At 36.6% G+C, this 18,454-nt stretch overlaps 1 protein-coding gene across 2 annotated transcripts in view; it reads left to right on the top strand.

Annotated features, from left to right (window-relative positions):
• GLG1 (golgi glycoprotein 1) overlaps positions 1-18,454 on the top strand; it is a 143,838-nt gene that overhangs the window by 86,498 nt on the left and 38,886 nt on the right. For both annotated transcript variants that reach the window (XR_004523460.2, XM_033845718.2), the window contains exons 3-7: positions 4,778-4,864; positions 8,706-8,921; positions 14,105-14,308; positions 15,209-15,280; positions 16,249-16,432. Coding sequence is in view for 1 of the 2 variants with exons in the window: in XM_033845718.2 (XP_033701609.1) it covers positions 4,778-4,864; positions 8,706-8,921; positions 14,105-14,308; positions 15,209-15,280; positions 16,249-16,432 (763 nt within the window). In the remaining variant the exon portion in view is untranslated. The remainder of the gene's footprint in view (positions 1-4,777; positions 4,865-8,705; positions 8,922-14,104; positions 14,309-15,208; positions 15,281-16,248; positions 16,433-18,454) is intronic.

The following is an 18,454-nucleotide window of genomic DNA, read 5'->3' on the forward strand; positions in this document are numbered from 1 at the left end:
ATGACTGTTAACTATATGACAAACTAAAAATTGAAAGAAATATAATATTCTATATGGCTCATTATATATAGTATTTTTACATAATCAATAACGTAAATACTGAGTATCTAATGACATTATGATTTAACTATATTGGGAGGATTGGGATCAGGAAGAGGGTGTAAGAGTTCATTCCTTACCTTCTATAGTATAAAGCTATTATACAGTATCTAAAACTAACAGGTCAGGCAATTTTAAGCAATTTAATAGCTTAAAAGTATGGAGGTAATTACCATAAGAAAAAGGTAAAAGAATTGTCTCTGGGTAATGGGTAGGACTTTAGAAAGGGACTTTGTGGGGGACTGCTTGTTTGTTTAGATTGACTACCTTTGACTATTTAACTAAACAGACAGCTTTGATTTTAAAAATTTTAAGGATGAATGGAAGAGTAAGTAGATTAAATAAACTTAGACTATACTTTAAAGGAGCTTGACTGTGAAGGAAGAATTTTCCTTCATAAGTCAGACAGAGAAAGACAAATATCATATGATATTGCTTATATGTGGAATCTTAAAAAAAAAAGGGTACAAATGAACTTACCTACAAGAAAGAAACAGAGTTACAGACGTAGAAAACAAACTTCTGGTTACCAGGGGGCAAGGCAGGGGAGAGGGATAAATTGGAATATTGGGATTGACATATACACACTACTATATATAAAATAGATAACTATTAAGGACCTACTGTATAGCACTGGGAACTCTACTCAATTCTCTGTAATGGCCTATATGGGAAAAGAATCTAAAAAAGAGTAGATATATGTATATGTATAACAGATTCACTTTGCTCTGCACCTGAAACTAACACAATACTGTAAGTCAGCTATACTCCAATTAAAATTAAAATTAAAAAAAAGAATTTTCCTTCGCTCCCCACACCCAAATCTTGTCATTATTCTAAATAAATATCTCAAATATATCCCATCTTCTCCCATCCAAAAACTCTTGCCTTTTAACTGGCCTACTAACCCCCTCAGTGTAGCCCTTCTCTATACAACCAGAGTTCATCTTTTGAGTTCTCTGATTAAAATTATCCATTAGCCTCTCATTTCCTTTAAGGTAAAATCCAGATTCTTTAATATCAGCTACAGTAGTGTGATCTAACACCCCTTCTCCCCTGATCTTTCATACCCTCAACTCCAGCCATTCTGAACTATGGGATTCCCAGAAGTTATCATTATTCTTTCTGTCCTTTCTACGCTTGCAGTCCTAGAACCCCAGTCTTCCTCAGTTCATCTGACAAAATTCCTTCTTACTCCTGGCCCAGTATAACTTGACCACCACCAGCCTCACCTATCCCTCCTCTACAATCACTGTGATATGTTCTTTCCTTGTGTTCCCATAATATCTTCTGCATTCTTCTGTTACCACATTTATCACACTGTGTTTTTATTGCTTATTTTCTTCCCAGTCGAACTCTTCCATCTTTTGTTTCCTGTGGTTGAGCTTCTTGAGTACTAAGACAGTGGCTTTTTAAATTTTTTTTTACTTCCACCTGTCTCAACTTTGTCGCCTAACACAATACTCAGATTATAGTAGTTACTCAGTACATATTTGGGGGAGGGAGTTGGGTGCGTAGATGGATTCAAAGATGAGAGTCTTAAATTTAAGGAAATTGAAGCTGAAATACATCATGCTAACCAGTAGTATTTATTGTCAAATTGCAGTTATTTTTCTTAGTTGATTATAGCCACTCAGAGGAAAGGACACCTATCAAATATGGTGTAAATAATCACCTCTCAGTAATCAAGTGTAATGTGTGTTTATCTGTTTTCTAGAGGAAAATGTACTTGTGGCAACCTATGTTGAATTCCCTTTTAACCTATATTCCTGAAAGAGAATAATAAAGCGTTAATAAGTCATATTAAAAGTGAAAGACCAGAAAGTAGATTAATGGTTGTAAAGGATGGAAGTAGGGAGGATGGCGAGTGATAGAACAGGCATGGGGTTTCTGCTGGGGTGATGAGAATGTTCTTGAATTAGAAAGTGGTGATGGTTATGCACCCTTGTGAATACAGTTGACCCTCGAACGACACAGGTTTGAACTGCACGGGTCCACTTATACACAGGTTTTTTTTCAGTAGTAAATACTGCAGTACTGCAGGAATCTGAGCATGGGGAACTGTGGATACAGAGGGCCCCCTATAAATTATACTCAGATTTTCAACTTCACAGAGGGTTGGTGCCCCTAATGTGGCCGTTGTTCATATGTCAACCATATACTAAAAAAACACTGAATTGTACACTTTAAAATCGTGAATTTTATGGTATGTGAATTATAACTGAAAAAGTGAAAAAAAGACAAGAGGTAGAATATTTAGCATTAGACAATAGTATCATAGTTATCTGGGAGGAGTCCTGTTCGTAAGGAAATTTACACCTATTATCAGAACGAATAAGGTTCCAAATTAAAAGTTAAAGACATTCAAAAGATCTAAATGATTATCTGATAGGTTTTTGTCAGAAAATCTGTTTCTAGCCCAATCATAGGACATCTGAGTTTGTATTAGATAAAGTAAGGAAATACTCTGTCGTTTGTATTTATTTTTTTTGACATTTGTTGCTGTTCACTCCAACTCTAAGTACCAAACAACTTTTTTCTTTCTTGCATTTTCCCTTTTCTTCTTTCTTTCTCTTTCTTTCTTTTTTTTTTTTTTTTACATGGAAGAAATGCCATTGGGTCACCTGCAAGTCACTCAATAAGGAGGACATTTTTAATCTGTCTTTGGTTTGATGTACATATATAATCAGAATGTGTTGCCTTAATTTTAAAATATAACATTTAATTACCATGTAGTACTGACTTAGATATATGGTAATAGATAAATAGTAAAATATATTTGTCCAGTTCTAACCACATCTTTTGAATCATGGGATCTACTTCTGAGGAGCCAGGAGGCCTAAGATGCCTTCAGTTAGAACTAAGCTTCTCCTATATCTTTTCTCAGTTTGGCCTTATATGTCCTATTGGTTGAACTTATCATGGTATAGATTTGTTATTTTGTTGATCCATTCAACAGATACTTATCAATGCCTGTGTCTTACATGCACTCTTCTAGGCACCGGGCATATAGTAGTTAACAAGGCAAAAGTCCCATCCTCTTAAAACTTTCATTATAGATAGTAGCCAGATTCTTAACCCTTTTTCTAAAAACTCACTTATTGATGATAGTTGGGCGATTAGAATTTTTTACCGCTTTTCTTTGTTTTTTGGTTTTGAGGAGGGAGGAGAAGAAATCCTCCTCATCCTTTATATTTTATTTCTTCACAAAATCTTCCTCAGCACTCTTATGCGGAATTTACTGCCTGTTTCTGTGTTGTTCCTAATGCACTTTATATTAGCTTCTGTTCTACTTCTAAACAGCAAATCCGGTCATGTCACTCCCTTATTTCCCTTTTAGTGACTCCCCATTACTCTTGGGTTAAAGTTCAGACATGACTTACAAGGACTTTATGATCTGGTCCTGGCCTGTGTCTCCACAGTCAATCCTCCATTGGACTTTCAGTTCGTCTAACATGCCCTGCTTCCCATTCCAATGAGCTTCCATGCATGCTGCTTTATTTACTTAAAACAGTCTTCTTACCCTTTTTAATATGGCTAACTGCTACTAATTTTTCAGATTTCATCGTAGATAGCACTTTCTCTGGTAAACCTTCCCTGACCAAACCCCCTACTGCAGTGTGGGGTACTCCTCCCCTGTACTGCTGTGGCACCTTGTGATGCCATTAACCAAATACACATTACCTGCTATTACCATAGCCACCACTGGACAGTGTTTGTCTTTCTCCTCCTGTTTTAACCCCCAGTTCCTAACACAGTATGTGCTCAAACATTTGCTTCTGTTTCCTGTAATAACCTATGAAGCCCTTGAGATTAGACTGTGTGTGGTACATCATAAGAAGTGCTAAGCAGATGTTTGAATAATCAGTGAATGAGTGATTGTATTCTTTAGTCTTGGAGTGCAGCCATCTGAAAGAAAAGCTTGTGAACTGCCCCTCCACCCCCCAAACCTCTTCATGTTCTACGTCGTACAAAGCCCCTGCTCTGTCTCTCCATCCGAGCAGAGTTTAAGAGCTCATTTTTGCTACTTTTCAGGAATTGAATCATGTATTGAAATTTTTTAACTGAAGCTGCAAAAATAAAGTAATATTCAGCCCTCGCCCATGAATAGTAATGGATTTAGAGATTTCATAGCTTAAGACATGTTAAAACAGTTGTGTAAAATAGACCTTATCGTGTATATGTCAAGTTGAGGGTTTTAGAGGAATAAAGAAAGATGTGTCAGGAAACTAGACTCTGGACAACACTCCTTCATAAAAATGATGTGTGAAAAGCACTGTTGATTGTGAAATCTGCAACTACCAATTCTTGAGCTCCTGGGTTAGACTTTTTGATTTAAGAATTTTGCGTATACAACCTATTTATATTTTCTCTGAAACCCTTATCAGGAATTTTCATTTTAATTATTTTCCTGACTTAAAAAAAAATTTGTCCTTAAGTAAAAAGAGAAAAATGTATGTCCGAATGGTAGTGTTTTATTTTGTCTGCACATTTTTTCCTTTTATCTGTAAATACAGTGACATTTTATCTTTTTGTTTGTTAACTGAAGTGTGAATATGTTTTATCTGACTCTGTATAATGGAATTTTATCATTTATAGTAACCATTGATGTTAAATTTCATACTATTCTAACTGGAGTTTTTTTGGCTTTTTTGTTTTGTTTTTCTCTTATACCTAGTTGTTATGGAATTATAAGCTGAACCTAACTACAGATCCCAAATTTGAATCTGTGGCCAGAGAGGTTTGCAAGTCTACCATATCAGAGGTAGGTTGTGAAAGAAAGAATTTTGTGCATATTTAATGACTTAGAAGCGAAAATTACATCTGTTGACCAGACCAGTCATTAAAGGAGGAATGACTGATTCAGTAACTTTACTTTTCTTGGAATTAACATATGTCTTGGCTCAGAGATAGGCTAAAGGGGTGTAATTAGACTTCTTTTTCTTAACATTTACCTACACTTACAGTAGGATACTGTTGATTCAGACAAGTTGGAAATCAGGCTCTTTTTGTCCCCAAATGGAGAATACAATCACTTCTGTTATCAGTCAGTGCTCTCACACATTGTACAATCTGCTTATGACTGAGGCGTTATCAGAATGGTTTCCCCAGGAGGCTGATAAACATTCCTAAGTGTTTTGGCTATGCACTTGGACCAGTTGAACCACAGGGCATATGCTTCAAATAATAGGAGTTAGCATTAAAAAGGTTTGTAAAAAGATTGTATATATTGTTATAAATGGATATTGAGTATAAAAATAAAAATAATTACTAAAAATGTATAACATTATATGGATGCTAATTGGTGATATTTTTCAATCATTTCTCTTGGCTCAGTGTAAATATCAAATAATATGAGTGAAAATTGTGGTATTGAAATTTTTATTTTAATTTATTTTATTTTTTAGAATTAGTGATAGAAATTCCATGAAGCTGGGGATTTCTTCATACTGAAAGAATCACAAAGAAAATAGTTGCTATTTTTTTTACCTCAAAGTTAATAATCACAGATCTTGCATCATATAGATTTGTCCCCAAACTACCCTATTGATGACTTAATTCAGGACCATTTTCTCCTGAGGTCTTAAGGAAGACGCTACTCCAACCAGATAAGTCCTCAGCTTGTGTTCCTAACTTTCGTCATTATGGGATCTTGTGGAACCTGTTTTCTTCCTCAAACTTTCTACTACTGAATCAGATATGATTTATTCTTTTAAAGCTTTCTTCATATGCGTTGGGGCTTCAGAATAGAATAGCTTATTTTAAAACATTGATCTTCAGCTTCTAGGTTCAGTATCACGCACCTCAAACTCCCTATGTGACTCATGTACATACCCGTTTGAGTGCCATGTGGAAATTTAGCTCATAGACTATGCAGATTCATCAGAATAATCTCCCCCTTTGCTGGTTTTATCCATCTGTATTTATAAAATGAAACTGGCTTCCTTGTAATGTACATGTTATGTTATGGCCCTCTTGTAACCTTTTGGGGTGTTGTGGTTTTATAAAAGATTAATGTAACAGGGACACTTCTCCCTCCCTAGAGGGAGATTATACTGGAGTCAAGAAAATTAAATATCAGGAAGAACATAGTTGCCAACAAAACATTTTATTCTACATCTCCCTCTTATCTTCTTTCTTAATTTTGGAATCCTTCCAAGGAGGAAAACAACATCATAAGAATACTGAAGACTGCCAGCCAAACTTTTTATTTACTCTCCATGATTGAGTCAAATGTTGCCTGCTTTTCTCCTGCCTCATGTCAAAAATAGAGTGACTATAGCATTTTTTAATGGCACCTTAAGCATCTGCTCCCCAGCCACTTCAGAGTTTACTCCCATTCATAAATATGTTGACGATTTAATGCTGTTTTTTGCTGTTAATCTTAGAAATTTCTTTTATTAGACTTCTCTCCAATAGAGTGGTTGAAGAAAAGCATACACTTTTAATTCAGACACTACATCTGGTTGTAATTGGTGGTGAACAAATAGGTGTTTCAGTAAAATCTCAGGTGATGGAAGCTAAATATACATTTAATTTCTTATTGAGGCCCCAATGCAAAATGTCTCTTGGTCTTTCTTCAGAGTTTTAAACCATTGATTGCCCAGTATTAGAGCCTATACGAATACTTCTACTTCATTGTTTTAAAACCCAGGTGTCTGCCACTAGTCCTGTGTTTTTCATGCAGGGTTTTTCCAGTGGTTGAATTACAAATGCTGAGATGTTCAAGCAGCTATTTCTCCTTTCACTTTTGAAACTTACCTCTGTTTTGCTTTAAAAAAATCACAAACAAACAAAAAACCCTTTTCTTGGAAATACATTCATGGCCCTCTCTTTAGGCATCACCCAAAAAAAAGAGCTCAATGTTAAGCTGAAAACATTACATTCAGCTTGTTGACTGTTGAAGATCTCTGCTGCCTCTTGAAGCCAGTGTGAGGCTATTTAAATTTCCAGGTTTGCTTCTTTAAAAGTAAACACGATTTCCTCTCTTGAACTGAGTCTTTGACTTGCTCTGGATTTAATCCTGGGGTTAGACATGAAGAGACCCATCGGCCCATAGGACAATTAGTATGTGGTATATCCTTCACCTAGCACCTTTTGGAAAAGGAGATTGTATTTATCTTATCAAGTGTACATGTTTACCGTAGGTGGTGTAATAGTAGAGAATGGTCTCTATTGGTTTCAAAAAAACCGGTAAAATATTCCCTTCTCATTTTTTTTTCCTTCTCATTTATATTGGAAACAGACATTTACATTTGGCTCCTTCCTCTTGTCAAAACTGCCTTTTTTTTTTAATTGCTCCAAATGCAACAGGCTTTTTCTAAACAACCTTCTCTGCTTTATAATTCAAGCTTAAAACCGTGTAAGTAGATTTCACTTTTTTATGCCTGAATTTCAACATTTTGGGGCTATTTTCCTTCATTAGCGCTTGTGATTTTGTGTACTTTGCAGGAACACTACCCATGTGGAGTCACGCTGTGCTTGATCCACTAGATCATATGTCTAAACCACCCAAATTAGACTTGCAATGGCCTTCGCCTTCCCAAACTTCTTGCCAGACTGCACTGAACATCATTTTTTTTAAATAAATTTATTTATTTATTATTTATTTTTGGCTGCATTGGGTCTTTGTTGCTACGTGCGGGCTTTCTATAGTTGTGGTGAGTGGGAGCTGCTCTTTGTTGCGGTGCGCAGGCTTCTCACTGCAGTGGCTTCTCTTGTTGCGGAGCACGAGCTCTAGGTGCGTGGGCTTCAGTAGTTGTGGCACTTGGGCTCAGCAGTTGTGGCTCACAGGCTCTAGAGCGCAGGCTCAGTAGTTGTGGCGAACAGGCTTAGTTGCTCCGCAGCATGTGGGATCTTCCCAGACCAGGGCTGGAACGCGTGTTCCCTGCATTGGCAGGCAGATTCTTAACCACTGCGCCACCAGGGAAGTCCCTAAACATCATATTTAAACATATTTCTGTTCTAGACCACAGTGTTGAAGCTGGGATTCTACTAGGTTCAAAAACATATGTCCAAATCCATAGTTAATTCAGAACACATTAATGTCATGTCAAGAGGTAATAGTACGGCTTCCTCCCTCCCTCCCCTTGGTCATTAGGTTTACCTAACATTAATAGTTTGCTGTGTAGCTTGGCTTGGGATATGCAACTAGACTTTAGTTCTGCACCTGTTTTTCAGACCTATTCCTTAGACTGATCTTCTCACTGTCCATTGTGTTCTTTGCATGGATAAAGGGACTTCTCAGTAGAATCATTATAAAAAGAGCTGTCAAAAGCTCTTTTCAATAAATACATTTTAATCAACTTTCTCAACAAAGCTGAAAATTTTTAAAAAGCTCTTTACTCCATTTAAACATGAGTTCTACCTAAGCATTTGTATATGTATGTATTTTCTCGCAAAGCATATTAATCAGGTATTTCCTAGAAGGTGCAACGATCTGAGTAGGCATGGCACACGATTTTCTTTAAAACACAAGCATTTCTAAGTGTTTTCCTTTTTCTTCCCCGGAAGAAGAAACAAGAAAATATCATTCTCTCTTTTGTAAAAGTTGTTTGGTAAGAGAATAGTATAATTGTGTAAAACAGCCACTTTCCTTTGAGCAGATCAAAGAGTGTGCTGATGAACCAGTTGGAAAAGGTTACTTGGTTTCCTGCTTGGTGGATCACCGAGGCAACATCACTGAGTACCAGTGTCACCAGTACATCACCAAGATGACAGCCATCATTTTCAGTGATTACCGTCTGATCTGTGGCTTCATGGATGACTGTAAAAATGACATCAACATTCTGAAATGTGGGAGCATTCGGCTTGGAGAAAAGGTATCTACTACACTGCCTTCACCAAAGGGGTCTTACAGACTCGATGGATGAAAAGCTTTGTATGACTGGCATGGAAAAATTTAGGGCTAGAGGTAGACGTAAAGTTGAGGTCCAGACAGCCCCAATATCTAAGGCTAGTTGGCCTGTGGGTACACTTCATCTGTTTGTAACAAAATGTTTCGATACTGTATGGGGGAGTAGAGGAATTAATATCTGCTAAGATTAGTGTTAGCTTCAAAATGCAAAACCAGCTGCTGGTTACCTATAACGTTCCTCTGGAAAAGTATTCAGTAGTCCTTTGGGAAAAGTAGTTGGATTAGGAGGGACTCAAGTTCTCTAACCTTTCTTTGCATATACCTCACTGTTGCCATAAAAAAAAATTACTTAGTAAGCACACCAGTATAAAAGAAGATAATGTATTTAAAAATTAGAAAATTTAAAAATATGGAAGGTACTCTTAGCTTCTCAGAAGAAAGCTACTCTGTAAATGTTATATATGTTATGTTCATCTCAGGAGAACTAGTTTTAGTAAAGACAGGAAAGAAAATAACTACCTAGGTTCTTCTTCCTTAATTATATCTGATCTTGTTTTTGTCCTTGTTAGTCTGTTGTCCAGAGGGTCACAATGGAGGTTCAGCCAGGATAATGCTGAATTTGTTTGCTTAGCAAAAATGAAAGAACTCCTAAAAAGTAGCAGATGCCGGTGGGAGAGGTAGTCTGAGACCTATGTATGGCATCAGCTGTTAATTGCTGCTGCTCATTAATCTGCTGTTCAGGAAGTACGAGAGAAAGCAAAATCCATTTGTGCCTTTGCCCTCTGTTCAGAGCACTGTGACTTGCAGGCTTCCATCCCTGACTGGGGGGCGTGGTGTTAGAATTCTGGAACTGCACACACCAGTTCAAATGAAGGTTTGAGCGCTGGTTATTGTCTGGCTGTCACCAAATACCCTTTGCTTCATACCAGCACAGGGCTCGCCCTTTCACAGGGAACCTCTGAGTCAGTCTTGAGAGCGCCGTGAACTGACATTTAGCTTTCAGGCAGCTAATGAAAGGCCAGTTTTAATAAAGAAGGGTGATTCTTCACTTTCCCAGCACACTGTAGAAATGGAACAAAAGCATTTAAGTCACCCTGATAGTTCAGGAAGCGCCTCTGACTTTATTTAGGGTGTTGAGGGTTATATCCAGTTCCAAACCTCGCTCTTAAAAATCTTCATATAAGTGTAACAGACACACTTTTCAGGACTCAGTGATGACACATTTTCATTTTTGTGGTTAGTGATCCATGCTGTAGAGCAGACCATTACAATTCACCTCTCTTTGTAGTAGTTCTTCCCTATTGCCCACAAAGATCATCGCTGGTTAGCTTCCCACTAGCAATCTGAACTGTTAGTGTAAAACCTGCTTTCAGCTGCGTGTACAAGTTACTAAGTCTGCACTGACTTGAACCATGGTAGAATATAACAGTGCCAGAGCCCAAAGATGTGGCAGTGAGGATTGATTTTTCAGCTTAGTTAAAATAACAAAAAATGTTTCCATGGACCATCCAAATGCACATTTTTGTCATTTTCATCTTTGGCTCTACCTGCCAGTTAGATGAATTTCTTTTTACTCCAGACCCCCACCCTAGCACCCTAGAATGACTCATGCCTGCACTTCTGAAAAAGCATGTTCCTTTCTATGTAATCCACCCTATTGCTACAGCCAAGTTTAAAAATGATAGCAGTCTGTCCTCAGCCCTTCTTTGCCTTTTTCTAACTATAGTTTACTTCTCTGAAGCCAAGTTATTTAGTTTTGAAAATTATCCTGAAAATTTATAAAGTCAGCTTCTGACCACAGAAGAGAACACACTCATCAGTTTTAAATTTGTTGCCCTGAAGCTTGCAAACTCCTCTGTGACTAGCTTTGAACTCACCTCCAAAGGCCAGAGGAGAGGGGTCATGGTTAATCTGTTTATACCCTGCCTCTGTATGAACATATAAATGTCATAATTTCAAAACTATAATGATTCTTTCAGAATGTTAATATATGTAAATTTTTAGAACAAAGACTATATATTTAATAAAACATTTAGAATTTTCTAAATAAATATTTTTAAAATGAAAAGGCAGATCTCCAAAAGTAAATGTAAATAATTTATATCATTTGAAGAGAAAGTAGAATGTGGCATCCAGTACAGGAACTTAATTGCAGACAAGTGCCCCATATTATTACTACTTTTATACTTTTCACACACTAGTTTTATCATTTTATCCTTTTCTGCTTTTAACCAACTACTTTGAATAGTTCAGACATTCTTTTTCTCTCTTTACCTATGGAGGTAGATCACAGAAGACATTACAGATGTTGAAACGGAGAATGGTTAATAGCAGAGATGAAAACTGAGTTCTTGCCCACCTTTTTGTGATTAGTGTTATCCTTCTCTGGTCTTTCAAAAAATTTTTTTAATAAGGCAAGGTGTATGGAGAAGAAAAAATATTACCTATTGAACTGCTAAAAACTGATCGGGACCCTAGAAATAGTTTGTTGGGGGTTTTTTTGTTGTTTTTTTTTGTTTTTTTGCGGTACGCGAGCCTCTCACTGTTGTGGCCTCTCCCGTTGCGGAGCACAGGCTCCGGACGCGCAGACTCAGCGGCCATGGCTCACGGGCCCAGCTGCTCTGCGGCATGTGGGATCTTCCCGGACCGGGGCACGAACCCGTGTCCCCTGCATCGGCAGGTGAACTCTCAACCACTGCGCCACCAGGGAAGCCCAGTAATAGTTTTAAGACAGACATTTGTCTCACCACAATAAGAATTTTAAAAATTCATTTTACATCCATTTACAATATCATTTGTTATTCATATGTCAAGCCTGCATATTAATAACTTTTTAAAACCTAACCCTAAGTAATTTCATTTTCTTGTAGGTAATGTGCTGCTGTACAGTTCCTTGCTTTCATTCATATTCAGTAATAACCCTACAGTCTTCTTTGTCAAATATTTGCATACATTTCAGTTGTATAACTCAAATGGGCTGAACTGAAAAGCTCAGAGACTCTGGGAAACTGAAGAATTCCTGAAATATCTTTATTAGAAAAAATTGTCTAAAGTTATGATGAATGAAAATATCTAATGGAGGTGATGTTATGGCACAATACTAATATGTGGTGCTACAATTGCTATAATTAAAATTACATCTCACATTCCGTAGAGGACTTCAAACCAAACCATGGTGCTGGTGCATTTAAACAGTTGTAAACCCTAAGTATACAGGGAAACACTTAGACTCATTACAGGGAAATCATTTCTTTACCCTATGATGTCAGAACTGAAGGGTAAGTCTAAATCGTGAGTTGACTATCATGCTATTATTTTCAACCTCTTTTATGTGATTGTGACCTAATTGCTAGCAACCTCTCAGTAAGTTATTATGAGCTACTAAAATTTGGTATAGGACATTATTTCATTAACACAAAATCATGTTTATAATAATCTCTTGTAAACTGTAAATAGTAAGTGACTGATATGTTTCCAAATCTTTGTTATCACAGGTTTGTTTTTCCTTTGGGAAGTGGAAATGGGTAGGGCTCTTCTAAGTGGGCCAAAGTCAGACACATTTTAGTGTCACTCATAAATTAGGAAGAAAAAATAAGCCTTACTCTGAATTTCTGGGGTTGTGTCCACTTTTCTCTCTGTCCTTATCTTTTTGTCACTTGTCCTTCAGAGTTTTTTCTCCCTTCAGAATTACTCTCTCAAAAAGCTTTTTGCTCATCTCAGGTTTCTAAGCATTGGATGGAATCATAAAGCTAGTGAGAAAGTTTGAGGTACAGATAGAAAATAGGAAAGCACGAGAATCTGCTAGTATAGTGTGCTTCCTGATCTTTTTTGGATCAGAAAACCTTTTGAAATTTAATGAAAGCTATGAACTCTCCTCGGGAAAAATATACAAAACCCACATACAAATTGTAGGAGTTTCATAGCACTCCAAGATCTAAAAAATAAATGGTGGACTGTTAGCTAGGTGCCTTATGTTCTGCAACTTGGACAAGTTGATAAACTCCTTTAGGCCTCTGTTTACTCAACTGCACAATAGGTATCACAGCTCGTAGCCCCTTTCACAGGTATATTAGGAGAGAACATGAAAATTTTCATGAAAATACTTGGAAATAAATGTGCTGTGGAACAAACCCTATTACAACAAAATGGAAAAAAACTATATACATTTTTTGTTGAATTGAAATTTTAGTAAAATAGACGTTTCCCTACCTAGTTTTAGGAGTCTTATATACAGATGATTTCATAAACATGGTATTTTACTATAATGAGATTTTATATACGTGCGTGTGTGTGTGTGTGTGTGTGTCAGTAAAATGATAACACTGAATTTTCTGCTGCTTTGGTTTGGTATATTTATGGATATACCTCTCAAGTTTTTGAAGCATATCTTCTGAGTATAGGAAATTAGGACTCTTGAATAGAAAGTGTTTAGGGGAAATTTTTCATATTTTGAACGATTGAGTGCTTGTGGTTGCTATGGGGTAGATGCAATGTACAATTAAAGATAATTGGATTAGGAAAGCTCTCAAAAGCAGTTTGTATAAATGGTGGTAATCTTGTTAAATCATATTAAGATAAATCCAGAACATCAAAGTGAACAACATTACACTAAAGATTGGGGTCTTTGCGGACAGTATAAAATAGAAAAAAGAGAAAGAGGGTCTCTATAACATATTTTCTCAATGAATTTTGAGGTTTGTTGTTATTTTTTAAACTTGACTAAAGCACATTTGAGAAATACCTAGCCCTTAGAGGTAAATGAACAGATATTTCTGCAGTGTTCTATCAGTATTGACAATGAACTGTGATCACTACATTGGGCTGATGTAATTTCTTTAAAATTTTCTGACATTTTAAACTCTGAAAAGTCAGGTTCTTGTTTCTAGTGCAAACTAAACTGACTTAAATTTCCCAGGATCTGTATTTTCATTTATAGCTTGCAACTATTACATTCTTACCAAAGATTATCGAGGGCATTTTCTGTAACTTTCACAATGTGGTTGGTTCTCACCCTATTTCTCAATAGAACATTGATAAACAATTGTGTGTTGAGTTGATTTTTTTGGTTTTTTGTTTTTAACCAAATGATGTTTATTTGATGCTCATGGTGGTGAGAGTTTTTCAATGTTAGTATCCTTGCTGTTTTAGGATGCACATTCACAGGGTGAGGTGGTATCATGCTTGGAGAAAGGCCTGGTGAAGGAAGCAGAAGAAAGAGATCCTAAGATTCAAGTCTCTGAACTCTGCAAGAAAGCCATTCTCCGGGTGGCTGAGCTGTCCTCAGATGACTTTCACTTAGACCGGCATTTATATTTTGCCTGCCGAGATGATCGGGAACGTTTTTGTGAAAATGTGAGTCAGCTCAGAAACTGTTCTTCTTTGCTGCCTTTTCTTCCTAAATATTTTTTTATACTTGATTCCAAAATTAAACCAACACAAGCTGTCACATGTAGAAAAGTCACTGAAATGGAAGGTGGAGTTGGTCCCAGGATAACAGAAAGTTATCTGGGTACTGGATACGGCTCCTCAGCCTTGAGGTAACATCTAGTTAACACTTGGCTTCGAACAGTCTCCATACGTTGTTTTTTCTACTCTATCTCACTTCTCAATTTCAGTTCTTGGAAGTCTGTTTTATATATAGGAATCCTATCTTACCAGGGAATCCCATTCACATATATTCCGTGGCTAAAAATTGGCCATATTACGTATTTATATTTAACTACTTTTGGCTAAGACGAAGGAAGCAACAGGTGGCTAACTTTTAAAACCAAATCCTTGGTTACTACCTGCGTACCCTATAGAAGACCTTTCCAACCCTTTAGGCAGAAATAATCTCCATCTTTACCGCAAAGGACTGAGCGTGACTTGTGTACACTCCCACTCTGCCTGCTGTTTTGAATTAATAGCTTTAACTATCAGAACCACTGATCAGAGCCAATGCTAGAGTTTTATTGACTCTAGCATAAAGTTGTAAGAAGAGAGACTCATTGACGCTTCTCTTGGTTTCCTAATTAACAGTATGTCTGGGAACACATGACAGTGTATTCAAATACCATGGGAAATTTTTTTTCATCTTTACTGCAATCGTTACTTTCTTTCAAAGGCTACTAAATTTTACAAATGGCTGAGCCATATGTTCAAAGGTAGTCATCATTATAATAATTTAACAGAAAGTTCTTTATAAGATTGTGGATATTGCCCAGCGTAACTACTTAGCTAGTGATGATGATGATGTTATATTCCATCTTACAGACACAAGCTGGTGAAGGCAGAGTATATAAGTGCCTCTTTAACCATAAATTTGAAGAATCTATGAGTGAAAAAGTAAGTATTACTTTGAAACAAACCAGCATTTTATTCATTTTCTTAAAAGCTTTCTCAAATCCTCTCAAACAATATTCTTATAAACTCATACCAAAATATAAAATACTGATACAGCTTGTCCTTTTCAGGGGTAAGATACTTGGCTTTTAGTAGGAAACCAAAGCATATTTCACCTAAACCAAAAAAATTAAGCTTCTCGTGATATCTGGACTTTGGGACGCCAATGGGGAATCAATTTGGGGAGTAAAATCAGAGAATTTTATGTCAGAATTACACTGAAGCCATCCCTATGTACTCAAGAAGTTTAGACTAACCAAACCAATATGCTTCATAGATAATTAGCGATTTAATTTTTCAGCAACTGTGTCATTAAGCTTTCTCATTACTGTTAGTTCTTTGTCCCTGGATGAATGCAAGAATCTTTCATGACTTTTGAAAGTCGTTATTTTTGGCTTTGCTATCCTGTCACTTACTTTCCTGTGTGGCTGAAGAAATGTTTTTCATTTCACTTCCTTATATCATTTAGTATTGAATAATTATATTTTAAAAGTATAGTAGAATGGAGCTTCCAGAGTGTTATGTCAGTTGCCACTTTCATTCTGGTGGAATTTACTTTAGGGATATTGTTGAAGAGGAAAAGAATACTTTGTCAAGTTAATGTATTAGAATCTACCAAATATTTATGTGTTTTGGACAGTTGCTGTTGTTGCAACAATCAGCAATTCACCATAGAATTCCAGGCTTTCCTGCTCATATACCCCTGCTTCTTGCTACACTAGTTCAGCACACTTGTGCTCAATTTTAACCAAACCTAAACATAGACATTTTGGTAACCACTGCAGTTGTTTACTGTACTTGGCCATGAGCCTCTGCTTGTCTTAGAGGTACATGTACTTAGAGGTACATGTGAACGGCTCAGAGGTACATGTGAGCGGTCTCACAGCTCCCTTGGTGCCCTCTTTTCTCAGTGTCGAGAAGCACTAACAACCCGCCAAAAGCTGATTGCCCAGGATTATAAAGTCAGTTATTCATTGGCCAAATCCTGTAAGAGTGACTTGAAGAAATACCGGTGCAACGTGGAAAACCTTCCTCGGTCCCGGGAAGCCAGGCTCTCCTACCTTCTGATGTGTCTGGAGTCAGCTGTGCATAGAGGTAAGAGTTAATTTCTTTTTATCCTTTTCGCTCCTTTTTGGATCGTCTCCTGCTATGTGGGCTCTTTTGAGTACACTTGTACCTTGTGACTCAGGAGCCTTTCTTTGTAAGCAAAACTCTAGGCTGAAGGCTTGGTATCCCTAAGTCTTATTGAAGCCCCTTCCTCTTAACTCAACAGCCCTAAATTTTGTTTTTCTTTACATCCCAGCCTTTTTAAAGTAAGGTATATTTCTCAAATCCAATTTAAAAATTTTAAAATGCATGTCACACAGCAATTTTAGGAGAGTCAGGGAAGCGTAATGATTTAGCATATGAGCTTTGGGTCAGAGAGACGTGACTTCAAATGATGGCTCTATCACCATACTAACTGCCTGGGGACCATTATTTATGTTTCTTAATCTCTCCAAACCTCATTTTTCTTATCTATAAAACAAAAATATATTACCTGTGTTGAGGAGTTCTTGTGAGGATCGAATGACGTTTTTTGGCATAGCACGTAACATATGGTAAGTGATAAGTAAGTACTGTTATTATTCTAACAGTGTTGATATAAAGAAATGAAGCAGTGAAAGAAGGAAGGATTACCTTATAAGGTCAGACTCGGGGTCTGTTCAGTCCAAAAGTCAATCCCTGATAAAGGAACTAAGAAGGATGTATAAAAGGTCAGGGTCATTCAGAAAGAATGTTTCTTAACATGGGCTATAGGATGTAAAAATGAAATTTCTAGCTGTCGAATGAATGATGCTAGGACAATTGCCTAGTGATTAAAAAGTTAAGAGGAAAAAGATCAGTTGTTAAATAAAACTCAGAACTTTTTGTTGAATTTTTTTCTCATATCTGGGTAGTGAAAGACTCCTAAGCTTAAAAGCAATGGAATAGCAACCAGAGACCATGCCTGTTTGGTATTCATGCAAACGAAGGACATTTTGGAGGAAATTGGAGAATTTTGATTATGGTCTGGGTGTTTGATGAAATTTTCTTGAAACGTAAAGGCGGAGATTGTTGACTACTAAAAGCATATTATAAAGCAGAATGCAAAACATCTAATTTTGGTATTTAAAAAATAGAGAGTTTATCTCCTTAAACTGCAAATTAACAGGAAACACAAAAAGACTCAGCAAATAAATGGTCAAAGGATATGAACAGATAATTCATAGAAGTTATACAGATTTTTTAATACTAAAAAGTCTGACCATGTGAGTGTTAGTAGGATGTGAAAGAACTGGAACTACACTATTGATGGGAATTTTAAATTTCTACTTCGGAAAATAGTTGGCCAGTTTCTTAAGAAGTTCCGCATACATCTAACTTATGACCCAGCTGTGTAAATCCTAGGTTACCCAAGGTATATGAAAGCATATATCCATATAAACTCTTGTGTATGAATGCTCATAACAGCATATTTGTAATAGCCCAAAACTGGAAATAACCCAAATGTTCATCAGCAGTTTAAGGGATAAACGAATTGTAGTATAGCCACATAATGGAATCATATTACTTAGCAGTAAAAAGCAACGCACTGTTGATTTGTGGCTGAATCTCAAAAAGTCTGAAAGAAGTCAGACAAAAAAAAAAAGAGTCCATAGCATATCATTCCATTTATATGAACTTTATTTATATGAACTTCTGAAAACTGCAAACTAGTAAAATAATGTGTAGTCACAGAAAGCAGATCATTGGTTGACTGGGCATGGGGTAGGTGGGTAGAGAGGAAAGGAAAGGAGGGATTCTAAACGAACATGTGGAAGCTTTTGGAGTTGATGGTTATATGTTCGATATCTTGATTGTGGTGATGGTTTCATCGATGCGTACATATGTCAGACTTATCCAATTGTATGTTTTAAAAGCGTAGTTTATTATATGTCAGTTATACCTCAGCAAAGCTGGGTTTTTTTTTGGTTAAATTTCATAAGTTTTCCCAGATGGCATTGACAGCTCAAAGAAGAGTTGGGGAGCTGTAGTGAGTATTTGAAGTGAAGATTTTTCCACACGCTTAAAGGGTGTAAGCCAGTAGGGATTTTC

Source organism: Tursiops truncatus, chromosome 19 (genome assembly GCF_011762595.2).
Source record: "Tursiops truncatus isolate mTurTru1 chromosome 19, mTurTru1.mat.Y, whole genome shotgun sequence".
Taxonomy (NCBI): domain Eukaryota; kingdom Metazoa; phylum Chordata; class Mammalia; order Artiodactyla; family Delphinidae; genus Tursiops; species Tursiops truncatus.